The sequence below is a fragment of the Vombatus ursinus genome, unplaced genomic scaffold, assembly GCF_900497805.2.
Source record: "Vombatus ursinus unplaced genomic scaffold, bare-nosed wombat genome assembly UNPS02010461.1, whole genome shotgun sequence".
NCBI classification, from domain to species: Eukaryota; Metazoa; Chordata; class Mammalia; order Diprotodontia; family Vombatidae; genus Vombatus; species Vombatus ursinus.
The window spans coordinates 1,362,550-1,383,225 of record NW_020950239.1 but is presented as its reverse complement, the minus strand read 5'-3'; the positions used below and the strand labels follow the sequence as shown (position 1 = coordinate 1,383,225).

The 20,676-nt window shown below is 39.5% G+C and overlaps 1 protein-coding gene and 1 pseudogene across 1 annotated transcript; one reads left to right on the top strand and one right to left on the bottom strand.

Moving 5' to 3' along the window:
• Window positions 1-9,104: 9,104 nt before the first annotated feature.
• Window positions 9,105-10,626, bottom strand: LOC114037670 (annotated as a pseudogene).
• A 1,492-nt stretch (window positions 10,627-12,118) lies between these two features.
• LOC114037565 (probable E3 ubiquitin-protein ligase TRIML1) lies at window positions 12,119-19,794 on the top strand. The gene is made up of 8 exons (XM_027854490.1): window positions 12,119-12,228; window positions 13,809-14,229; window positions 14,367-14,462; window positions 15,129-15,335; window positions 16,795-17,025; window positions 18,308-18,330; window positions 18,489-18,586; window positions 19,256-19,794. The coding sequence occupies exons 1-8, from the start codon at window positions 12,119-12,121 to the stop codon at window positions 19,792-19,794; spliced, it is 1,725 nt and encodes a 574-aa protein (XP_027710291.1).
• Window positions 19,795-20,676: the final 882 nt, after the last annotated feature.

Sequence of the window (20,676 nt, the reverse complement as noted above, 5' to 3'; positions counted from 1 at the left end):
CAACTGTAGGTGAATGGCCCATGGTCTGAAAGACACAAATCTGAAAACATATGGTCCAAATATATGGAGAATTAAAAGTGATGTCAGGATGGGAGAAAGCAAAGAAAGAAAGCAAGAGCCCCATTAGAATAACTTACATTTGACATATAGGATCATCTATTCTTGTTACTTTCCCAAGCTTCCACTCTGATTCCAGTTCCTTTGGGAGGATCAGTTGCTACTGAGAAGTAACAAGACTTTTGCAGGTAGAAGTTTTCTACCCTTGGCCAGAGACTGACTTTTACTCCAATTATAACAAAAGACTTGAAAGGATACTTAACTAATGACTAGGCTAAATAGTTTACCTATCTTTAAGAAAATCTATTGCACTGAAATTCTCTTCCTCAAACCAAACTGAAGATGTTTCTGATTTAATTTCAGTTGTTTTGGGATATGGAATGACTACACATTCAGGTCAAAACAGCAAGATATCATACACTAGCATTGTGCTTATGTCTTTTACTGACCATTTGCTCTGATTATAGAAATTTACTGTAAAAGGTAAAGCAGGGACAAAATTTATACCATGTATGACAGGATAAAACAACCTTAGATTTCAGATAATACACAGTTTTCCAACCATGCAATATCAATTCCACATCATGGCCAGAATCAGGAGTAGTAAGGTGGGTAACATTCCCTTCCAAAGGAACACAATGGGGAAACTGAGCCAGAAGGGATCCCATCTTAGACAGAGGCCAAAATTGTCCTCTCAGTTTTTCCCAATGCAGACCTCCACCTGAATCGTATTCTCTCTGAGTAGCTTGTTGTATTTCTCTCAGATGGTAGATTATTGTTTATGGATGGATTATTATGATCCATTAGACAACTCAAAATAAAATCATTTATGGTCCCATAAGTTTTTGCTTCAAAGAGCAAATTTAACTAGTCACCACTTGGGGAAAAATTTACCAGGACTTATATCTCAGATTTAAATTTGTCCTGGTGCAAATAATTAAGCCAATATTATAGATCATGTCTATATACTTGCAAATTCTCAGCAAACCAAGTTCATTGTTTAGGAACTCCATAATCCGAGCAAGTTTCTTTGGCAAGTTTACAAAGTAAAGTGGGATCAACAGGGACCCCAGAGAAGGGGCTCCCTATTCACCTGATTCACCCTTAGTGCTATGGGCTGTGCCATGGGGACTGCTCTGAATGAGCAGAACCAATCTGGATAAGGCTTTCACTTCATCATCCCCTCCTTTCCACACACACACACACACACACACACACACACACACACACAGAGAGTAATCAATTACCAGCTTTAGGTTTCAGCATGAAAACAATAACCAACAACCTTACAGTTTTCATAAGTGATAGACAAATTGTTTTAGCTGTAACACAAACAATAAACTTGACATGATATCAATTGCATTTCCAGATCACATGAAAATTATTCATATAGGGATGGGCTTACCAGTTGTAAAGGCTGGCTGCTTCTTTACCTTGACCCATCAGCTTCCCTCTCTCCACACAGTTGCTGGGGGGTGTGGGGGGTGATGAGCAGGACCTGCTGAACTTTCAGGCTTTGTGGGCGGGTGACAGGTTGCCCCAGGGCCCAGGGCCCTTATCAGTGGGGCCCATGCTGTGGCTGCTACCCCTCCCCCCTCCTTCCTTTTGGTGGGTGGGGGAGGGTGAATTTGAGGGTGGGGAAGGAAGTGTGAAACTCTCTTCTCCTAGTCTGATCTGGGATGACAGATGTTAACAGAAAAACTCAAGGCTGTTTGCAATCCCCTACTGAGACACCCTCTTGACTCATGTGAAGGGAGTGACAGAAGGAAGTGATCTGGATTGTAAGGAGGTATTTTAAAACTCCTTAATGATCAATAACAAAACCTCCAGAATCAGCTAAGATGTTTTTAGCTGTTCTAACTTTTCACTATAGCCTTAGCCTGGTCAGAACCAGGACTTCAGGAAGAAGAATCTTAAGAATTTTTTTTTTAACTTTTACTCAAACTTTCTTTGCTTCTACATCCAACATATGGCATTGAACTTTCTAGACAAGTGAGTTGGGCCTTGGTGCCTCACACCTTCTCCCTGGTCCTGGAGAGCTTCAAGGCTTCACTTTTAAGGCATCTCTTTTTGAGATCTTTTTTTTTGTGAGGCAATTGGGGTTAAGTGACTTACCCAGAGTCACACAGCTAAGTGAATGTTATGTGTCTGAGGCCAGATTGGAACTCAGATCCCCCTGACTCCAGGGCCAGTGCTCTATCCACTGCACCTAGCTGCCCCTTCTTTTTGAGATCTTGTAATCAGAATTTATTCCCATTTTGCAGGAGACTGCCTAATGGGAATCGAGTTACACAGAAACTTTCCTCCTTATATGAGACAGAGAATAGTTAAATACTAGTCAACCTACCTCTATTTGATTTGTGGGGAAAGGGTTCCCCTTTTTTTCCTTTGTCTGCCTCTCCACATTCAGAACCTGACCAGAATTTCAATGAGGAGAGAGAGAGAGAGAGAGAGAGAGAGAGAGAGTTTTTAAGTGACATTTTTTTCTTTCCAAAAGTTTCCAAACCATTTATTTATAATTTATTTTTCTTTCTCTTTTGCAGCTGCAATCAGGGAGGGAGGAAAAAGGGAAGAGAAAGAAAAAGAGGCATTCCAAGAAAAGTCCAGCTATAGCACTTAGAAGCTTCCTTTGCTTGCTGGCTGCATTTTAAATGTTACAGGATGTTAGATTATACAGAGACACTCACTCGAGACACACACAAACATAGAACAGATTAACATGATGAACAGACAGGGTGATGCACATAATTATGGGGAAAATCCAAAAGCTCAGAGAGGAGTGTCAGAAATCCCCTGCACAAATGAGACATTTTTTCTTGGTCCTTGAGATCATATTCAGGCCAGGCAAAGAGCTTCCCTTTCGAAGGTCTTGGAGACTAAATTTTTTTGTTTGTTTTTTTTTCCCCCAGTTCTAACATAGGGTCAAACCTCAGGGAAGTGACACTGAGCTCGGCTGTGAGGATCCAGTGGCCAGGAATCTGGAAGAGAAGGGAGATCCTGCCAGATACAGGCATGGGGATGGGGAGTCCCTCCATGAAGGAAGATCCCAGGGTGTAGAGGGAAGTAAGCCTCAGGAAAGCAAAAGCACCTGCAGTCTTCCCAATTACCTATCATCCTAGAGAACAGAGAGAATTTGGCATATGCTTCCAGATAGAGTGTCCCTCATGCTTTGAAAGATCTGCCCATGTCCAAGACAGCCTAGTAACTGACCCAAATGAAACCTGACAGTGTAAGGCCAGAAATGCACCTCCAAGCCTTCCTAGGTGCTTGGAGAGCAACCCCAACTGCAGAGTGAGAAAGGGATAGAGAGAGAGAGGGGAGGCTTACATACATTCCAGTCTTAGCTGGAGAAGAGCTTGAGCTTAGGCAGTTTTCCTGGTCAGAGAACCACATGTTGCAGTCTAAGGGTCTTGGAAACCCTGAAATGCAAGGATGAAGGGCTCAGGTCTGCCTCGAAAGAATTCAACCACTCAAGTCTTCTTTTTATCCAAGTAGTTTATTAAAACACTGGTCGGGGTGGGCAAGATTCCTAGTGAACGTGCACAATACTGTGACGCCAATGTAAGCCGGTCAGATTTTAAGAATCTAAGCCACAAAATACTTTTATGGGGGGATAAGGCAAAAAATGAGAGAGAATAGAATAAATGGGGAGGAGTGAATAGGATGGAGGGAAATACAGTTAACAATAGTAACTGTGAAAAAAATTTTGAAGCACGTTTCTCTGATAAAGGCCTCATTTTTCTAACATATAGAGAACTGAGTCAACTTTACAAAAATAAGAACCATTCTCCAATTGATAAATGATCAAAAGGGGCAGCTAGGTGGCACAGTGGATAGAGCATCAGCCCTGGAGGCAGGAGCTGAGTTCAAATCCAGCCTCAGACACATAATATTCACTTAGTTGTGTGACTCTGCCTCACGAAAAAAAAAAAAAAGATCTCAAAAAGAGGTGCCTCTAAAATAACACTTATAAGCTGTGTGACCCTGGGCAAGTTACTTAACCCCATTGCCTAATCAAAAAGAAAAAACAGATAAATGATCAAAAGATATGATCAGTTTTCAGATGAAGCTATGTATAGCCATATGAAAAATATTCTAATTCACTATTCATTGGAGAAATGCAAATTATAACAATTCTGAGTTACTACTGTATACCTATTAGATTGCCTAATAAGACAAAAAAAGTAAATGACAAATGTTGGACAAAACATGGGAAAAATGAGATGTTAGCACTGTTGGTGGAGTTGTGAATTGATTCAACCATTCTGTAGAACACTTTAGAACTATGGCCAAAGGGCTATAAAACCCTTTGACCTAGCAACACCACTACTTGGTCTGTATCCCAAAATAAATTTTAAAAAAAGGAAAAGGACCCATATGTACAAAAATATTTATAGCAGCTCTTTTCTGGGAGTAAAGAATTAAAGTCGATGGGATGCCCATCAATTGGGGAATGGCTGAACAAGTTGTGGTACGTGATTATGATGGAATACTATTGTACTATAAGAAATGATGAGCAGGATGCTCTCAGCCAAACCTGGAAAAACTTGCATGAGCTGATGCAAAGTGAAACGTACTGTGTACAAAGTAACAGCAATATTGTAAGATATCAGCTCTGAGTGACTTAGCAATTCTGAGCAATATAACAATCCAAGACAGCTCTGAAAAATTTATGATGAAAAATGCTATTCATCCTCAGAGAATGTACTATTGGTGTCTGAATACAGATTGAAGCATTCTTTTTTTTAACTTTATTTTTCTTGAGTTTTTTTTTCTTGTCTATGTTTTTTTTTTCACATGTCTATTATGAATATGTTTTGCAAAACTCCCCATGTGTAGCGTATATGGAATTGCTTACCTTTCCAATGTGGGGGTAGGTAGGGTGGGAGTGGGGAGCATGAAAGGGAGAGAATTTGGAATTCAAAGTTTTAAAAATGAATGTTAAAATTGCTTTTTACATATAACTGGGGAAAATAAAATGCTAAATAATTAAAAGAGAAAGAAATAATGAGCAGTCTAGAAAAACTTTTATGAATTGATGCAAAATGAAGCAAGTGGAACTAGGTAGCAGAAATACTGTATGATGATACAAATGTATTAAAAAAATCTACCATCCAAAAATAAATAAAAGTCAGGCTCAACCCCAAAGGAAAGATCAGATTGCTTATTAATATAGGGATTTGGGGAGTAAATTAGACAAACAAAAATTACTAGAGAAGAAAACTCTTCTTCTAACACTTCATCATGGCCAGGATGTAACCTTGGGTCATCTTTCCAATGAACTAAAAGCTCTAGCTGCTACTGCCATGCTGGAGAAATTCCCAGGATGGCAATGGAAACAGAGTCTGCTTTTCAGGGACCAGCCCCAGTAAATATGTATAGTGGTCATGCATAGATGGGTTGTGATCTAAATATTGATAGAGAAAGCTTATTCTAGTGAAACATCAAATGACAAATGTAAAGAACTACATTGTGTTGAGTTCATTATGCAATGAAATGCCATTGTATACAAGTCAATTGGGGGCAAAGCAGGACCCTAATCCTTTTAGTGACTGGGAAATTAACACTATCAGGAAGTTTTGCATAAATGGACAATGTCATCTAGCAATAATATGTGTAATTCTATTTTACAATGGTCATAGATAGTATATATATATAACTATAAATATATATGGATATGGTCATACACAAATATCAATGTGTACATGGGTGTATAAATGTATATCAATCAATCAAAATTTACTTTGTGTCTACTTTGTTCTAGGAACTGTACCAAGTCCTGAAATAGTTTGATGCCTAGGACTCAAATTGGAGGGAGGTTTTAGACTTGCCATCAGGATTTTGCTCTGTGGGAACTGAGCTAAGCTATGAACCTAGGCTCTTTTCTCTCCCTAGGACCTGAGGTAGTAGAAAGGAGGAAAGGGTTAATGCCTCCCATATGGTGCAAGAAGTAAATTTGTATATCTGTTATTATGATTTTTCAAATACATATTACTTTGGAAAAGGTCCAGAGATATATACACATGTATACATAGGTACTGTATGTAAATATGTTTCATTTATTCACATAGGTATTATATACACGTATATGTTTGAATATATACATAAAATTAAGTGTTTCTATCTTGGGATAGAAGTATATGTAAGTGACATCCAATTCCTTGGGCTACAGGAAAATGATTTTGCAGGTGAAGTTTGCCTAGTCTGAGCATCACCAATTCTCCCTGTGAGTTACCAGTGAGGTGCCCAACACTAGGTATGGATACAAAATGAGGCACACTAGTTTTGATATGCAATATAGAATTTGTTCTTATTGTTTTTGATAATAATAAATAACTTAATTGATATACTCCACATGGGTTCTAATGAATGGAAAGTCACTTTAAGGGTTGTTTTAGTTGCTTGAATTTGAAAATCTCATTTTAGTAATTATATTTCTCAGCATTCTGCTAGTTGCTGCTGGAGCAGGTACATAGAGGTGCAGAGGAGCTTTTCCCCTTTGGAAAGTAAAGAGAAAAGCAAGGGCAAGAGGCCCCTGAAAAGCATCATTTGTGAGACTGTAGATTAGAGTTCCATCTGAAGCATTGAACTGTCTTTCATAATCAAGGAAAATGCCCACTTTATGAAGAGGGTGGGTTGCATAAACATCGTGATGTGAATAGGAAAGGTGAAAGTCATTTTGAAATTCGAATGCTACAAGGGTACACGTATCCCCAGGTAACCTGTGGACATTGGCCTTCCTTCTGATTGATTCTTTGCAGATGCCCACTTCTCACTCTGTTTTATTCCCCACCTCTCCTTCCCAATAGTGTTTCCTCTCAGTGGGCTCCAGTATTATGGATCCCAATGAGATCCTTCATCCAATCAGACTCCTTCAGAGACAGTGCATGTCTGACTCAGTTTTCCATAGAATGGAAATCTACCTTTCCAATGTGTCTTTCCCTTCCTGGAGGGGAAAAAAAAATGAGAGATTTAATCTTCTACTCCTTACTCAATTCCCATGACATTGTCTTTTTCATGGAGTACATACCCACTTTCCCACAGTCTTTTTTTTCCCTCACAACCATTTTCCAGGGGAAGCACAAATATTGAAAAAAAAAAAAAGTTTTTGGCATCCATGTTCTTAAACTTCGGGAGAAAAATTCAGTGAAAATTTTGACTAAGGCATTCATGTGCTATTGAACCCATCTCAGAACTATGACACAAACTTACTTTCAGGGATTGAGAAGCAGTGGATGGCCGGGACCAGAAATGAGCCATACCCTCCCCACATCCTAAGCAGATGGATTCTAAGACTCAAGCCACCATCCCAGTCTAACCAGAGAAATGAAAGTCTTGGGACTCAGGGATCACGGACTGAGGTATGATTCTACCCCATGAATGTGCTTCATTTAGATTTAGATTTTTTTTTTTTAGATTTTGTTGTTTTTGTTTGTTTCATTTTAATAATGCATTTTCTTTTCTATTTCTGGGTTGATGGCTGGTTGTTCCAGGTTCAGCTGCATTCCAATACCCACCTTCACTCCCACTCCCAGGCCAGGTTATCAGGATTGTGGCTTTTAACCAAGAAGTCTCCATGTGACATAGGCTAAATTCTGATGCAAAGGACAACACTGTGCCTCTCCATCCAGCGCAGAGGATCACTGGAGAGGCCCAGAGTCTGTCCTGCCTCCCCATCTCTAGTCTTCTTGAAAAGATTAAAAAGCTGCTGTCATGTATTTTGGCCCTGGGGGACCATGGAACCTGATAGCCCTAGAGCTGAACCTGAGCTCTTTCATACACAGACCCTGGATGATGGGGGCTCCCATCTACTCCTATTTCTTTTCTTTCAGTTGTGTTGTAGGAATTTATTTTAATTAATCTACAGTTAACTAAAATGGAATTCATGATAAAAATGGAAGATACTTAAAGAACGATGTGGAGAATGGTCTTTGCATGTACTCTAAGCTATCAATGCATGTAAAACTAATGGTTACAGCAAAAAAAACAACTTCACATTAAAATTGTGCTTTTTACTTTTTTTATTTTTTTACACAATTGCAAAGGAAATACATGAAAGGCCTAAAATCTTGATTATTATTACTTTTTGGACCAAATACTCAGTTTCCTGGAAATTTATTGATGTGTAGAACTTCTTACACAATAGACTCTTTCAAGTAAGAAATATTGGGGTTTAAAAAGAAATTAAAACAAAGAAGTGGGTGTTTTAGAAGTGTCCAAAACATGCTCAGAACAAAGAATGAGGGGAAAATGGTTTTAGTCACTGATTATTTCTTTATTATCAAACTCACTCATCCCTCCCAACTCCAACTTACATAATCTTTAAGATAAAAAAAGGTTTAAATATTTTAAAAATAATTAAAATAAATAAAATTCAGGTTTAAAAAAGAACACTCAAGTTAAAAAGCATCTTCACATCACGCTTTGCTATGAACAGATGTGTGAGATGAAATACCGCTGATGTCACAATGGCTTCAAGCTAAATAAAAATTGATTCCCATAACAATAGTGACAGCTCTAAAAGGTGGAGTGGGTTTCTGTTTTTACTTAATTTTAAATTCCTGAAATGGGAGGGGAGAAGCAGGAAGAGGGTGGGGTTGAGAGTTCATTTTCTATTAAAATGTAGAAGTTATAGAAAAAAAAAATCTAAGTGTAAAAATACATGACTGTAATAGGACTTCATAAGCAGTAGCTAAAGAACCCAAACTCTTCAGTGAAATGGCCAATTTATCCAGCAGAAAGTTGGCAAATTCCCATCCATTCATCCTCTTCCAAAAAAAAAAGAGAAAAAGAAATCATAGTGAGAATTTTGATATTTGAAATAGTTCTAAATAAGTTGTCTGTAGGACAACTGACTCAGCTTTCTTTTAGACTATTTCCAGATTTTTCTCTTTTCAAAGATGTTGACTTGTTAACTCATCCTTGCTCACTTGATATCCTTCTCTCTGTACCACTTCCCCTGAGTACAAAGGCAAGTAAGGCTCACAGTTTCTTAATATTCCTCAAAACTGTCTCATTCCCATAAAAGGTCACCTTATAAAAAAGAGTTAAAATTCATAGTCTTTATCGGCCATGTCAATGGCCCAGGCAAACTTCTCTCGCTGAGTTTTGTTATAGATTTTCTCAGTTGGGATCCCCCACTTCTTACACCAAGCAACTGAGATCTTGGAATCTAAATAGTTGAGTTTGGAGGTTCCCAAGGTAATCTGTTTGTTCTCCTTTCTGTCTGTGGCCAGAATCTCCAGTATTGTCAACCACTCCTTCAGCCTCTGCACGGCCTTCTTCTTAGTCTCTGCCACCTTTTCAGATTTGACATTCTTTCGGACTTTGGCCTCGGCTTTGGCACTTTTCAGATCTCTTCGGGCCTCAGCCAGCTGGTCCTTCTTGGCATCAATCTTAGTCTGCAGGTTCGGCATGGACTTCTCAAAAGTCTTTGGTGGTGTTCTCTGATGGTTACACAGAACGGCAACAACTCTGTTAGCTCGGTTGTAAGAAAGTATCTTTGCTGGGATATTTTCATCGGGGTCGATGAGCTCCTTTAGCTGCTGCTGTAGAGTGATGGAGGCATTGTATGTACGGAAGACTTTGGCTGTCAAGCCCTCCACTAGATCTTGAAGGTGTTTATTGAGGATTCTGGTATTCAGTCTGTCAAAAAGATCATCCTCAGGCAGCTTGTTTTCCATAAATAGCTGAAGGTTCTTAAAAACCCTTTTCTCAACAGGGACCTTGTTGTAGTATTGTATGGAATGCTTCCCTAAGAAATCAAATTCAACTCCATATTCTTGGCCATCTATCTCTGGATGTAAGTTAATGTGCTCTACTCGGAGGGAGCAGCAGCCCACAGTATCAGCTGTCTCCCCTTCTTTTTCATTACCGGCTCTCAGAGCAAGTTTGTCAATGAAGTATAATGCTACAGTCCTCTGCCGGACTTTCATTTCCTTGGAATTCTAATTTTCTTGATGTTGTTCCGGATCTTGTCTACACACTTTTTCAATCTTCAGGTTGTCTCATACTTCTATCAATCCTTCTCCTCCCTGATTCGTGAGCTGGGGTTCAACATAATGTACTTGATGGATCCTTGGATACTCTCAGACCAGGACGCCAGTCAGGTGACCTTGTGATCGTGTCGAACTTCTTTCCATTTATGTCCAGGGGGAGGAGAAGGAACTTTGGCACCTTTGCTGCAGTTGATAATTATATCTTCAGGCATAATCGGCCTTTTCAACATTCCCATCTTGGGATGGTTGCCACGGCCCCTGAAAAGACCTGGAGGCTCAATCTTAAAGTCGGCAATTCTCTCTCTGTGATTGTCCATCCCACAGAAACCATACTCTTTAATAGCCTTTCATTTTCATCTCTGATTTTCAGCTTCTCTTCCTTGCTCATTTGCTTCCTTGCTTCTGACTGGGCTTTGAAATACTGGCTTATCTGGTTGAAGTCACACTTGCTGAGACTGGTGATATTATTTCTCTCTTCATTTGTCATTTGCTTTCTCCAATCCTTGAAGAAATTTTCCCTAAAGGTATTCTGAGTAGTGTATTCATGGTCAGGCATTTTCTGCTTTGGGACTCAGCTTGGGACTTTACCATCATAGTAGAACTTGATATTTTCTGGCAGAGGCTCATAACGTGGAGCCAACACAGAACTTTTATGTTCCAGGAATTTCCACTTAATGTCTTCGGTCTGGGGCTCTTCCTCCCACCATTTCCATTTTTGCTCCTGCTCTCTCTTCAGCTCGTTATCTGCATCAGGAAATTTGTTATCTTTGTTCTTTATTTTTATTTTATTTTATTTTATTCATTTATTTTTGCTTTGTTGCCCTCCTCTTCCTCTGCTTTCTGCTTCTTCACCTTTTTGATGTCTTCTGGTTTTATTTGCTTGGTTTAGAATCGGCAGCAGCATCCTCTCGAGGTCTCTTTCAAGATTTGATACCTTCTTTAGATCAAGCAAAATAACCATCATTATCTGGTACATCTTTAATACGAGGTGGACTAGAGGAACCATCCTCTTTCTTCTTTATTTTTGCATCTCCAGATGGTTTTCCTTTTTCTTCCTTCATTTCTCCTTGTCTCTATCTTTGTGTTTGTCTTTTTCTCTGAGCTGCTATCTTTGTGTTTGCTTTTCTCTGTGTTTCTTCTTGGAAGTATCTTTGTGCTCACCATTGCTGTGCTTGGACTTTTCCAGGTCTTTTCTTCTCCTCCTAATGCTTTTTGTCTCTGTGTCCTTGATTTGTGTGTTTGGGAGAATCACTCACTTGGAAATCCTCATTGATCTGAAAGTCACTGTGTAGCTGATCCATGTTCTTGTTGGCCTTAGCCATGGGTGGGAGTGGGAAGGGTGTGGGTGAGAGGAGGCTCAGACTCCAGGGCGGACCCTTCTGCTAGAACTGGTCACAGGAACTAGTGCTGCTTGCTGTCTCCATTGTCTTTATCCAGTTCCCAGTTAAAGTACCAGGTGGGAAATAAATGCTTGAGGTACCAAGGTTTGACCCAAGCACCTCAGCAAAGTTCTAGGACAGAGGTAACAGCTAGTAAGAATGAGAGTGCAGACCAGGAGTTACAAATTTGGAATGTGTAATGCAATTCTTAAATAAAAATATACATTTTTCTTTAAAAAAAAAGGAACGTTAAGAAGAAATAATAATTAAAAAAGAAAATAAATATGAATAAGAAATAAATGGGTAATTGGTATTCAATTACTTATGACAATTTAAGGGGAAAAAACACTTTGAAAGAGAGAAACAGTGACATGCAGCACTAATTGTGTGACCTTGGATGAATCATTGAACCTCTCTGAGCCTCAAATGGCTCCAACTATTAAAATTTCCCCCATTGCTCTTTCTTTAATAGATAGCCGGGGCCATCTGCAGTCATCCTGATCTATGTGATTTATGAAGCCACTGGACCCAGATGACTCTAGAAGAGAAAGTGAGGCTGGTGACCCTGCACAGCCCTCCCTCACCCAAAGCCAGTTTCATGCAAGTCATGCCATCATATCCCTGATGTCATGGCCCTCTTCAAGAATGAAAAATCACAAAATGTGAGTAGTCTGAACTATCCAAATGGGGACCCAGCTGGTCAGTTCCAGTTGGACAACTCAGCTCCTCTTCTCCTCTCCTCTCCAAAAATGGGATATCATACCCTTACCTGAAGGTGTACCGCCCAAAGGAAGGTAAATATTGATGGCTGAAACCAACTAGTTATCTTGGGGTTTACTGGCTAGATTTCTTTCTCAAAGACCTTGGCTTAAACCCAATTCACTGTGGATCTCATTAATTGGACAACAATAGGTCTGTGCCCCAATCACCAGTTAATGGTTATTTTTTGGGCCCTCCTGGCTCAGAGTGAATGTAAATGACATTTGTTTCTCTTTTGGCCAACAAGCCTGAGGGTCTTCCCCTCCAACTTTGATTTTTTTTATTGATTTATTAAAGGGGCCATCCCTTGACTCACTTCTTCAACAAGCCCATTCACTGAATGGATGTTGCCTCACTCAAAGTGACAAACCACACAATGTCTAGCCTTAACAGAGCAGTTTTGGCATGAATTGCCTAGGTGTGAACACCATTTGAACACTTAGGCCCATTACCAGATATAGTTACAAATGTGAGAACCCACATAGGTGAGAACTCCCCCAAAGCAGAGGCCAGAAGTGCTACCTAGCCATAGGAGTTTACACTTCGGTGATAGAGTGAAGGGTGGGGCTAAACAAGGGAAGCCCTATAAAAGAACCCAGCACTTCAGTCCTGCACTCTTCTTTGCTTCCTGAGCTCAGAAGAAAGAGCTACAGTTGCCCTACTTGAGTGGACTATCCTTGAAGAAAGGACATGAGAGGGTAAGCTTCTCTTGAAAAGATTTTTCTCCACTATACATTTAGAAAGATGGAAATATCTCAGTTCAGTAAATTGATTGTAACTTTAGGAAATGACAAAATATATACAAATTTAATTAACGAGTAAGCAGTTTTGGGGAAAATAATAGTGATTTGGTGTTTTACCTACCTTATTGATATCTCAAATAATTAAAAATGTAACTGTGCTGACCCTTGGAAATGAGATATTATCCCAAAAGTAACAAATAAGCTAAGCTAAACTAGTAACCTTTGAAGGACTTAGAAGAAACCAAAGAAGTTTATTTTTCAGAACATGGTGACCCTGATTTGGGAGATAAGAGGAGTAGAAGGTAGGAGGAATAAATTGCAGCAAATGGGTTCACCTCTAAGGCTATCAGGTTCCATGGTCCCTTGTGCCACAATGTATGAATAAATGACAACAGCTTTTTATCCTCTTCAGGATGGCTAGAGATGGGGAGATAGGACAGACCATCGGCCTCCTCAGTTATGCTCTGTTCTGGATGGAGGGACACAGACATGTTTCCTGGATAAAATGGGAATGGAGCTGTACCTAGAAAAACCAACCATCAACACAGAAATAGAAAAAGAAAGTTTATTGTAAAAAAAAAAAAAGACTAGAGATGAGGCACACCCATAAGGTGGTGTATCATATTTCTCAGCCCATGATGTCTGAGTTCTTGGACTCCCATTTTCCTGGTTATGTTGGGAGTGTCGCTTGAAACTTGATATCTGTGATCCATTTACTTAGGATATGGGGAGGATATGGCTCCATTCTGGTCTAGGTCATCCACTGCTTCTTAATTCCTGCAAATAAATCTGTCCCATAGGTTTGAGATGTGTTGTATTGCACAAGAATGCCCTCGTCAAAATTTTCACTGATTTTGTCTCCCCAGGCCTAGGAACATGGATGCCAAAAACTTGCTTGAAAGCCTCAAAGTGGAAATCACCTGTTTCATGTGCTTCGGCTATTTCACTGACCCAGTGATTGTCAAATGTGGCCATACCTTCTGCAAAGAGTGTCTTCTCAGCTGCTGGAAGGAAGACCATAAACCAATAATCTGCCCAAATTGCAAGGCAATCATTAAATTTGGAGACTTCTTGTACAATAGGAGGCTGCAGGATCTGGCTATAATTGGCAAGATGCTTAGACCTCATTTTCTGCAGAGCATCAGGGACCTAACCATCTGTGAGAAACATGGGAAAGAAGAGACCTTGTTCTGTGAGGAGGACTACAGACCCTTGTGTGGGCCTTGCTTTTTAACCACAGAGCACAAGGAGCACAAAGTCCTTTCCCTGGAAAAGGCTGCTGGTCAGTGCATGGTAAGATGGTCTGTTCCCTTTCAGTCTCGAAGAGGTAGAGTATCTGCTCATTCAACTGTCTCCATGATCAGTTGGGGACATTCTTGGTGTAAAACAGAGACTGGGCTAAGACTTGTTTTTTTTTTTTTTTCTTGCAGGAAAAGCTCCAGGCAACATGGAATATTTTAAAGAGTAAGAAGGAGAAATTTCAAATGGAATTGGAATGGGGGAAAATGAGAGTGGCACAGTGGGAGGTAAGTATCTGGCTTTTTTTTTTTTTTTGTAGTGATAGAAGTGGAAGGTGCCATGGCTCCTGAAAGCTCTTCTCAGCTGACATTGTAACTGATGTAAAGATGCATAAGAAATAATTTCTATAAAGGAACAGACTCAGATTAAGGGTGAAAGTTCTCAAAATTGTTGTTCATGAACATTTTGATTCTCCAATAACAGTAAACCTTTTCAAAAGGATAATTTATAGGGGAGAGAGGAGGGGAAAATTTAGAACCCCAAATTTTATAAAAGTGAAAGTTGAAAACTAAAAATAAATAAATTAAAAAAGAAAATAATTATCTACATATATATGTATAAGAAGAAAAATATTCTAGTTGGCTTTAGACAGTTTTGGAAAGAATCAGTGTCTAGTATACATTTGGGCACTCTTCATTTAATCCTTTGTATAAAAGACTGTCTCTGGCCTTTCCATCATGAGCTATTCCTTAGGAAAAGAGTCTTAAAGAGAGACTGTACCTTACTGTGCTACAAGGGAACAAATTGAGGCAGGCAGAGAGTAAAGCTGTGCCTGTCCACGTGGATCATGTATGCACTCAGGAGGACAGAAGCACGCATGTTTGATGCTGACCTGGACCCTGACACTCATTGACTTTTCTTCCCTTCCTTCATCCCCATTCCTTGGGTGATAGGTGGAGGGCCAGTCTCTCAAAGACTTGGTTGTATCTGAATATGAGAAAATGCACCAGTTCTTTGTGGAGGAAGAACAGCTCCGATTGCAAAGCCTGGGTGAGGAAACGAGACACCACGTGGCAGCCGAGGAGAGCAAGGCCAGCCAGGCCCAAGACACCCTCAATTTGCCCGCGGACTCAGAGAAGCGGCCTGTGCGAATGCTGCAGGTGAGTGCTTGGCCTAGAAGCCTAACTCTGCTGCAGATGGGAGCAGTGGGAGCTGCTGCCCTGTCCCCTCCAGAGGGCTGCAGGAAGGGCCAGTTCCCTTTTGTTCATTTGCCTCTCCCAAACACGTTTGTGCTTTTCTGGGCAGGGCTTGGTGGGGATCCGGGGTAGCCAGACAATAAGGAGAGCAGGGGTCCTCAAAGGGTGAGCCGTGAAAGCCTGAGGGGGCTATGACCTTAGCTAGGTCTGCTCCATGTGGCTGAGAACTTAACACTGTAGTCAAGTATGAGCATGCTCACTCTCCAGTAGTGGGCCATGGTTCCTCAGAGCAAAGCATAATACTGTGTGCTGAGCAAAAAGAAAAAGAAAAAAGATCCATTATCAAAGTAAACATTTATAAAGGACATACTAGTCACCTGGTACTTTGTTAGTCCCTGGGAAAGAAACTCCAAGGAATTAAACAATCCCCTCACCCCAGGAGCTTTTCATTTAATCCTAAAATAAGATGAGGATACTTATAAGTAAATAAAGAGGGAATAAAAGAAGAATCCACAAAAGTTAATTTGAAAGCTGAGACTATAGAAGTTGAGGATTGGGAAAAGGTGAAGGAGAGGATGGAATTATCCTAGGTCTTGAAAAAGAGAACACCTCCCTGAGGCAGAATTGAGAAGACACTGCATTGCAGGAGTGGGGGATGGCCAGGCAAAGGCTCAGAAAGTTTGAAGACATTATGAAATGCTGGGGGTCACTTTGATTTCAAATAGAGCTTATACTAAGACTTGGTGTTTCTTGTGGGAGGAGACCCAAAGGATATGGAATACTTTAAGGGGAAAAAAGGATAATATTCAAATAGAATTGGAAATGGGTGTGAGAGAGAAGTGCAATGTAAAGTCAGTGTCTCTGTCTTTTTCTTAGTAATAAAATTGTAAGTTTGATTTTTCTTCAAGGCCCTTCATAGAAGGAATAGTCAATGATGAATAAGGAAGAAAAAGTCCAATTGTTTAATAGAAGAGATTTGTATTAATAAGCAAAAGTAATAATATATTGTTGTTATTGATTCACATTTTACTGCCTATATATCTGTAGTAGAACTTCATTTTTAAGCTAATCTACTAAAATACGAACAAGAAGAATCAGTTTTCTGATGAGCTTTGGACAGTTTTGGAGAGAAACTCTCCATGCTGTACATTTGAGGACTCTTCCTGTAAAAGAAGAATCTTCCTCACTCCTTTCCATCATTAAGTACTCAGGAAAAGGGTTATTAAAGAATCAATTTATTTTAATGAACTTCTAAGTGGAAACTTTGTGGAAGACTAAAAAGAAAAGGTGTGTCTGTTGTCTTAGCTCATGAATCTGCTCAGATGGGCAATGGGAATTACTAGCTAGCACTCATGTTTGATGCTGACTGTGACATTTATTGACTCTTCATTTCTTGCCTTTATCCTAATTTCTTTGGTTATAGTTGGAAGGCCAAGCTATGAAACAGTCTGTTAAGTCTGAATTTGAGAAAAAGCACCAGTTCTTGTCAGAGCAAGAACAGCTCCATCTGCAAAGACTGGATCAGGAAATAAAAGACAACTTGGCAAAGTTTGAAGAGAGCAAGGCAAAAATGACCCAACAGATCCACAATCTGCAAATGGCGATGTCAGAAATAGAGAAAAATTTTGAGAAGCTTCCCATTGAAATGCTCCAGGTGAGTGATTGAAACAAAAACTGAGAATGATTAGAACAAGAGAAGAGAAGGTGGGGGGAGGGGTCATGATACCTCTATTCAAGTAATTCCTGTTTAGGCCCATGGGGATTAGACTTGTTTTTCAGAGGACAGAACTAGGGCCAATGGGTTGAATAATAACAATCATTGTTACTGAAATTAGGTTGGTGCTTTAAAAATCCAAAGTGTCTCACTTCTATTGTTTTAACTTTGAGTCACAATAATTCTTTGAGGTTGGAAAGCCATTTATTATTACCCCAATTCTAGAGAAGGACGGCCCTGAGCTTCAGAGCATTTGACAGGCTTGCTTAGTATCACATAGCTCTTTGGTGTCAGAGACAGCATTTGAGCTCATTTCTTGATGCCTCCAAATCTCTAATCTATGTACCAAGGGATGCTCTCACTGTGCAGAGATGTTGTCTAAAATGATTTGGTCTCCCTCTGGAGGTGGTGACTTCCCTACCAGAGGAAGACTTCAAATGTAGGCTGAGAGACTATTTTTCACAAATTCTATAGACATCATTCATGTATCATGGGTAGGCCTAGGTAATATTTAAGGTCCCTACTCATTCTAATATTCTTTTTCCACAATAAACAATCAGTATAACATAACCTCTCTAATGTAGGATAAGGAAGGATTTTTTGTTTGTTTGTTTGTTTTGTTTTGTTTTGTTTTGTTTTTTGCTTCTTCGGACTTTAGGATAACAATAGTAGAGTCAGTAGATCTTTGCTAAGATGATGACCTGGAATGCCACCTTACTTCAATCTTCTGGGCTTTATGCAAATTCCATCCATGGAAGATAAGACAATGTCGCTTTAATCTCAGAAACCACATTAGCCATTATACCCACTTTGATAAAGGATGTGCTGTAGTCTCCCAGACTCCCAACCTTTTTCCAGTTTCCTCATATGCTGTCCTCTTACTCCATGACAGCAATTGGTTGGCTCTGTGGGATGAATTTTCTGTACAAACCCAGGGAGAGGAGACATGGGCAAGAATAGTACTTCTTTAACAATGGGATGATTTCCCCATTTTACAAGGTGACCAGATGGCACCAGGCCAATGAAAAAGTGGCCGTGGGACGATTCTTTACAATTCTAGCATTCCCCCTTTTTTTGCAATAAATGTAGTTTTCTTGGAAAATAGTTGTCAGGGAGAAAAGAGACTGTGGGGAAGTGTGTATGTACTCCCTGAAAAAGACAACATTGTGTGAATTGAGTAAGGAGCAGAAGATTAAATCTTTCATTTGTTTCTTTCCTCTAGGATGCAAAAGGCACATTGGAAAGGTAGGTTTCCATTCTATGCACAGTCTGTGAAGGAGTCTGGTTGGATGAAGGGGCTCATTTGGATACATGGTACTGGAGTACACTGAGATATTTTTTAATCAAGATAGGTCCCTAAGATCTCTATGCAAACTTTTTGGCTGATTGTGTTTTATTTGTAGGAACGAGGAGCTACTTCTTCAAAATCCATTGGTTGCCTCACCCAGATGGACCAAGTACCCCATCCCTGGCATGACAGAAATGTTGCTGACTTTCTACAGTAAGTCACTCATATTGACCTCAATTAATGCTTCAGAATTCCCAGGAGCTCCATCACTGTTTGCAATGCTCTCTATATTGGCGCTCTATCTCTTATTGAGCTGAGCATGTCAGAGTTGCCTCTGAGAGATTACAAACTCTTTGAAGAAAGTATTCTCTAAAAGAATAGAACAGAGAGAATCCCTCTGGGAGTCGACTACTTTAAAAATGGGTTTTAAAATGCCAGTGTTGGAATGCATATCATTTTTGCCCTCTTACTTATATATTGTAAAATAATTACATCAATAGAATATTCTCTATATCTTTCACTACCTGCCGTACTGCTTGGCCAGAGTCAGTGCTTGATCAAAAATTGCTAAATATTCAACGAATGCTTTAAAACATAAAGTCTAATATGAAGCTAATACTGGGAGCATCCTAGAGATAACCCAACCCTATGATCCTCATTTTTAAGGAAACTGAGTTACTAGAAAACTAAGTCACTCACCCTAGTGAATATCAGAATATCAGAAATAGGACAACCTGAGAGTTATGGTATATTTCCAGCTGATGGGCATTGTGGCTGGAATCCCAAAGTGTGGGATTCTAGGAATTAGGGAATCCTTCTCTTAGTTATTAGACTCCAGGCTGTGGAACCCAAGGTAAATGATGCCTTTTCTTCCTTCTACAGGGGAGATAACTCTGGATCCCGCAACAGCCAATCCCCATCTCATCCTATCTGATGATTTGAAGAGTGTCAAATGTGTTTCTGTTCCACAGGATGTGCCTGACAACCCAGAAAGATTTGACGTTTCTCTCTGTGTCTTGGCTACTCAGAGATTCACCTCAGGGAAACACTATTGGGAAGTAGAGGTGGGGAATAAATCAGAATGGGAAGTGGGCATCTGTAAAGAATCAATCAGAAGGAAGGGCAATGTCTTCAACTTATCTAAGGATAGACATACCCTTGTAGCCTTGGAATTTGGAAATGACTTTCTCCTCTGGTGTTCATATTTTGTTATTCCTATAGGCCAACCTATTCATAAGATGGGCATTTTCCTTGATTATGAAAAAGGGCATATAGCATTTTACAATGCTACAGACGGAACTGTAATCCACAGTCCTCCAGATGATGCTTTTCAAGGGCCTCTTTGTCCTTTCTTTTCTCCTAGCTTTAGAAATGTGAAAATCGCTCCTGGACCTCTATGTATCTGCCCCAGGAGTAACTAGTAGAATGCTGAGAAACATGATAATGACTACAGTGAGATTTTCAAATTCAAGCAACTAAAAACAATACCCAAATGACTTTCCATTCGTTAGAACCCATGTGAAATATGTAAATAAAGTTATAAAAAAAGAACAAGTCCTCTCTTATTTATACTGTGTATCAAAACTAGTGTGCCTCATTTTGTATCAAAACCTAGTGTTGGATACCTCACTGTTAACTCACAGAGATAACTGGTGGTGCTCAGACTAGGCAAACTACACATGCATGATGATTTTCCTATAGCCCAAGGAATTGGATGACACGTATAATTGATCTTTCTAAGATATAAACACATAATTTTATACGTATATTCAAACATATATATGGATACATATATAATGCATGTGTATACTATATATGTGTGTATATATATATATACAGACATGTTTACATACATATAACTGTGTGTGTGTGTGTGTGTGTGTGTGTGTGTGTGTGTATGTAACTCTGGAACTTTTCCAAGGATTATTTATTTTAAAATTTATAACAGATATCGAATTTACTTCTTGCAACACATGGGGACATTATTAACCTTCTCCTTTCTACTAGCTCAGGCCCTAGGGTGGAAAAGGGACTTAGGTTCATAGTTGCATGTTGTATGTTCATTTTCCACAGAGTCATAGTCCTAATGGCAAGTCTAAAATCTCCTTCCAACTTGAGTCTCGCACCAATCTATCTCAAGACTTAGTATAGTACTTTGAACAAAATAAGTGCGCAATAAATGTTGAATGATGGAGATATATTCCTATACCCATGTACATGTGTGTGTGACCATATCCATCCATATATATTTATAGACGTACATATACTGTATATGACCCCTGTAAAATAGAACTACAGTTTAT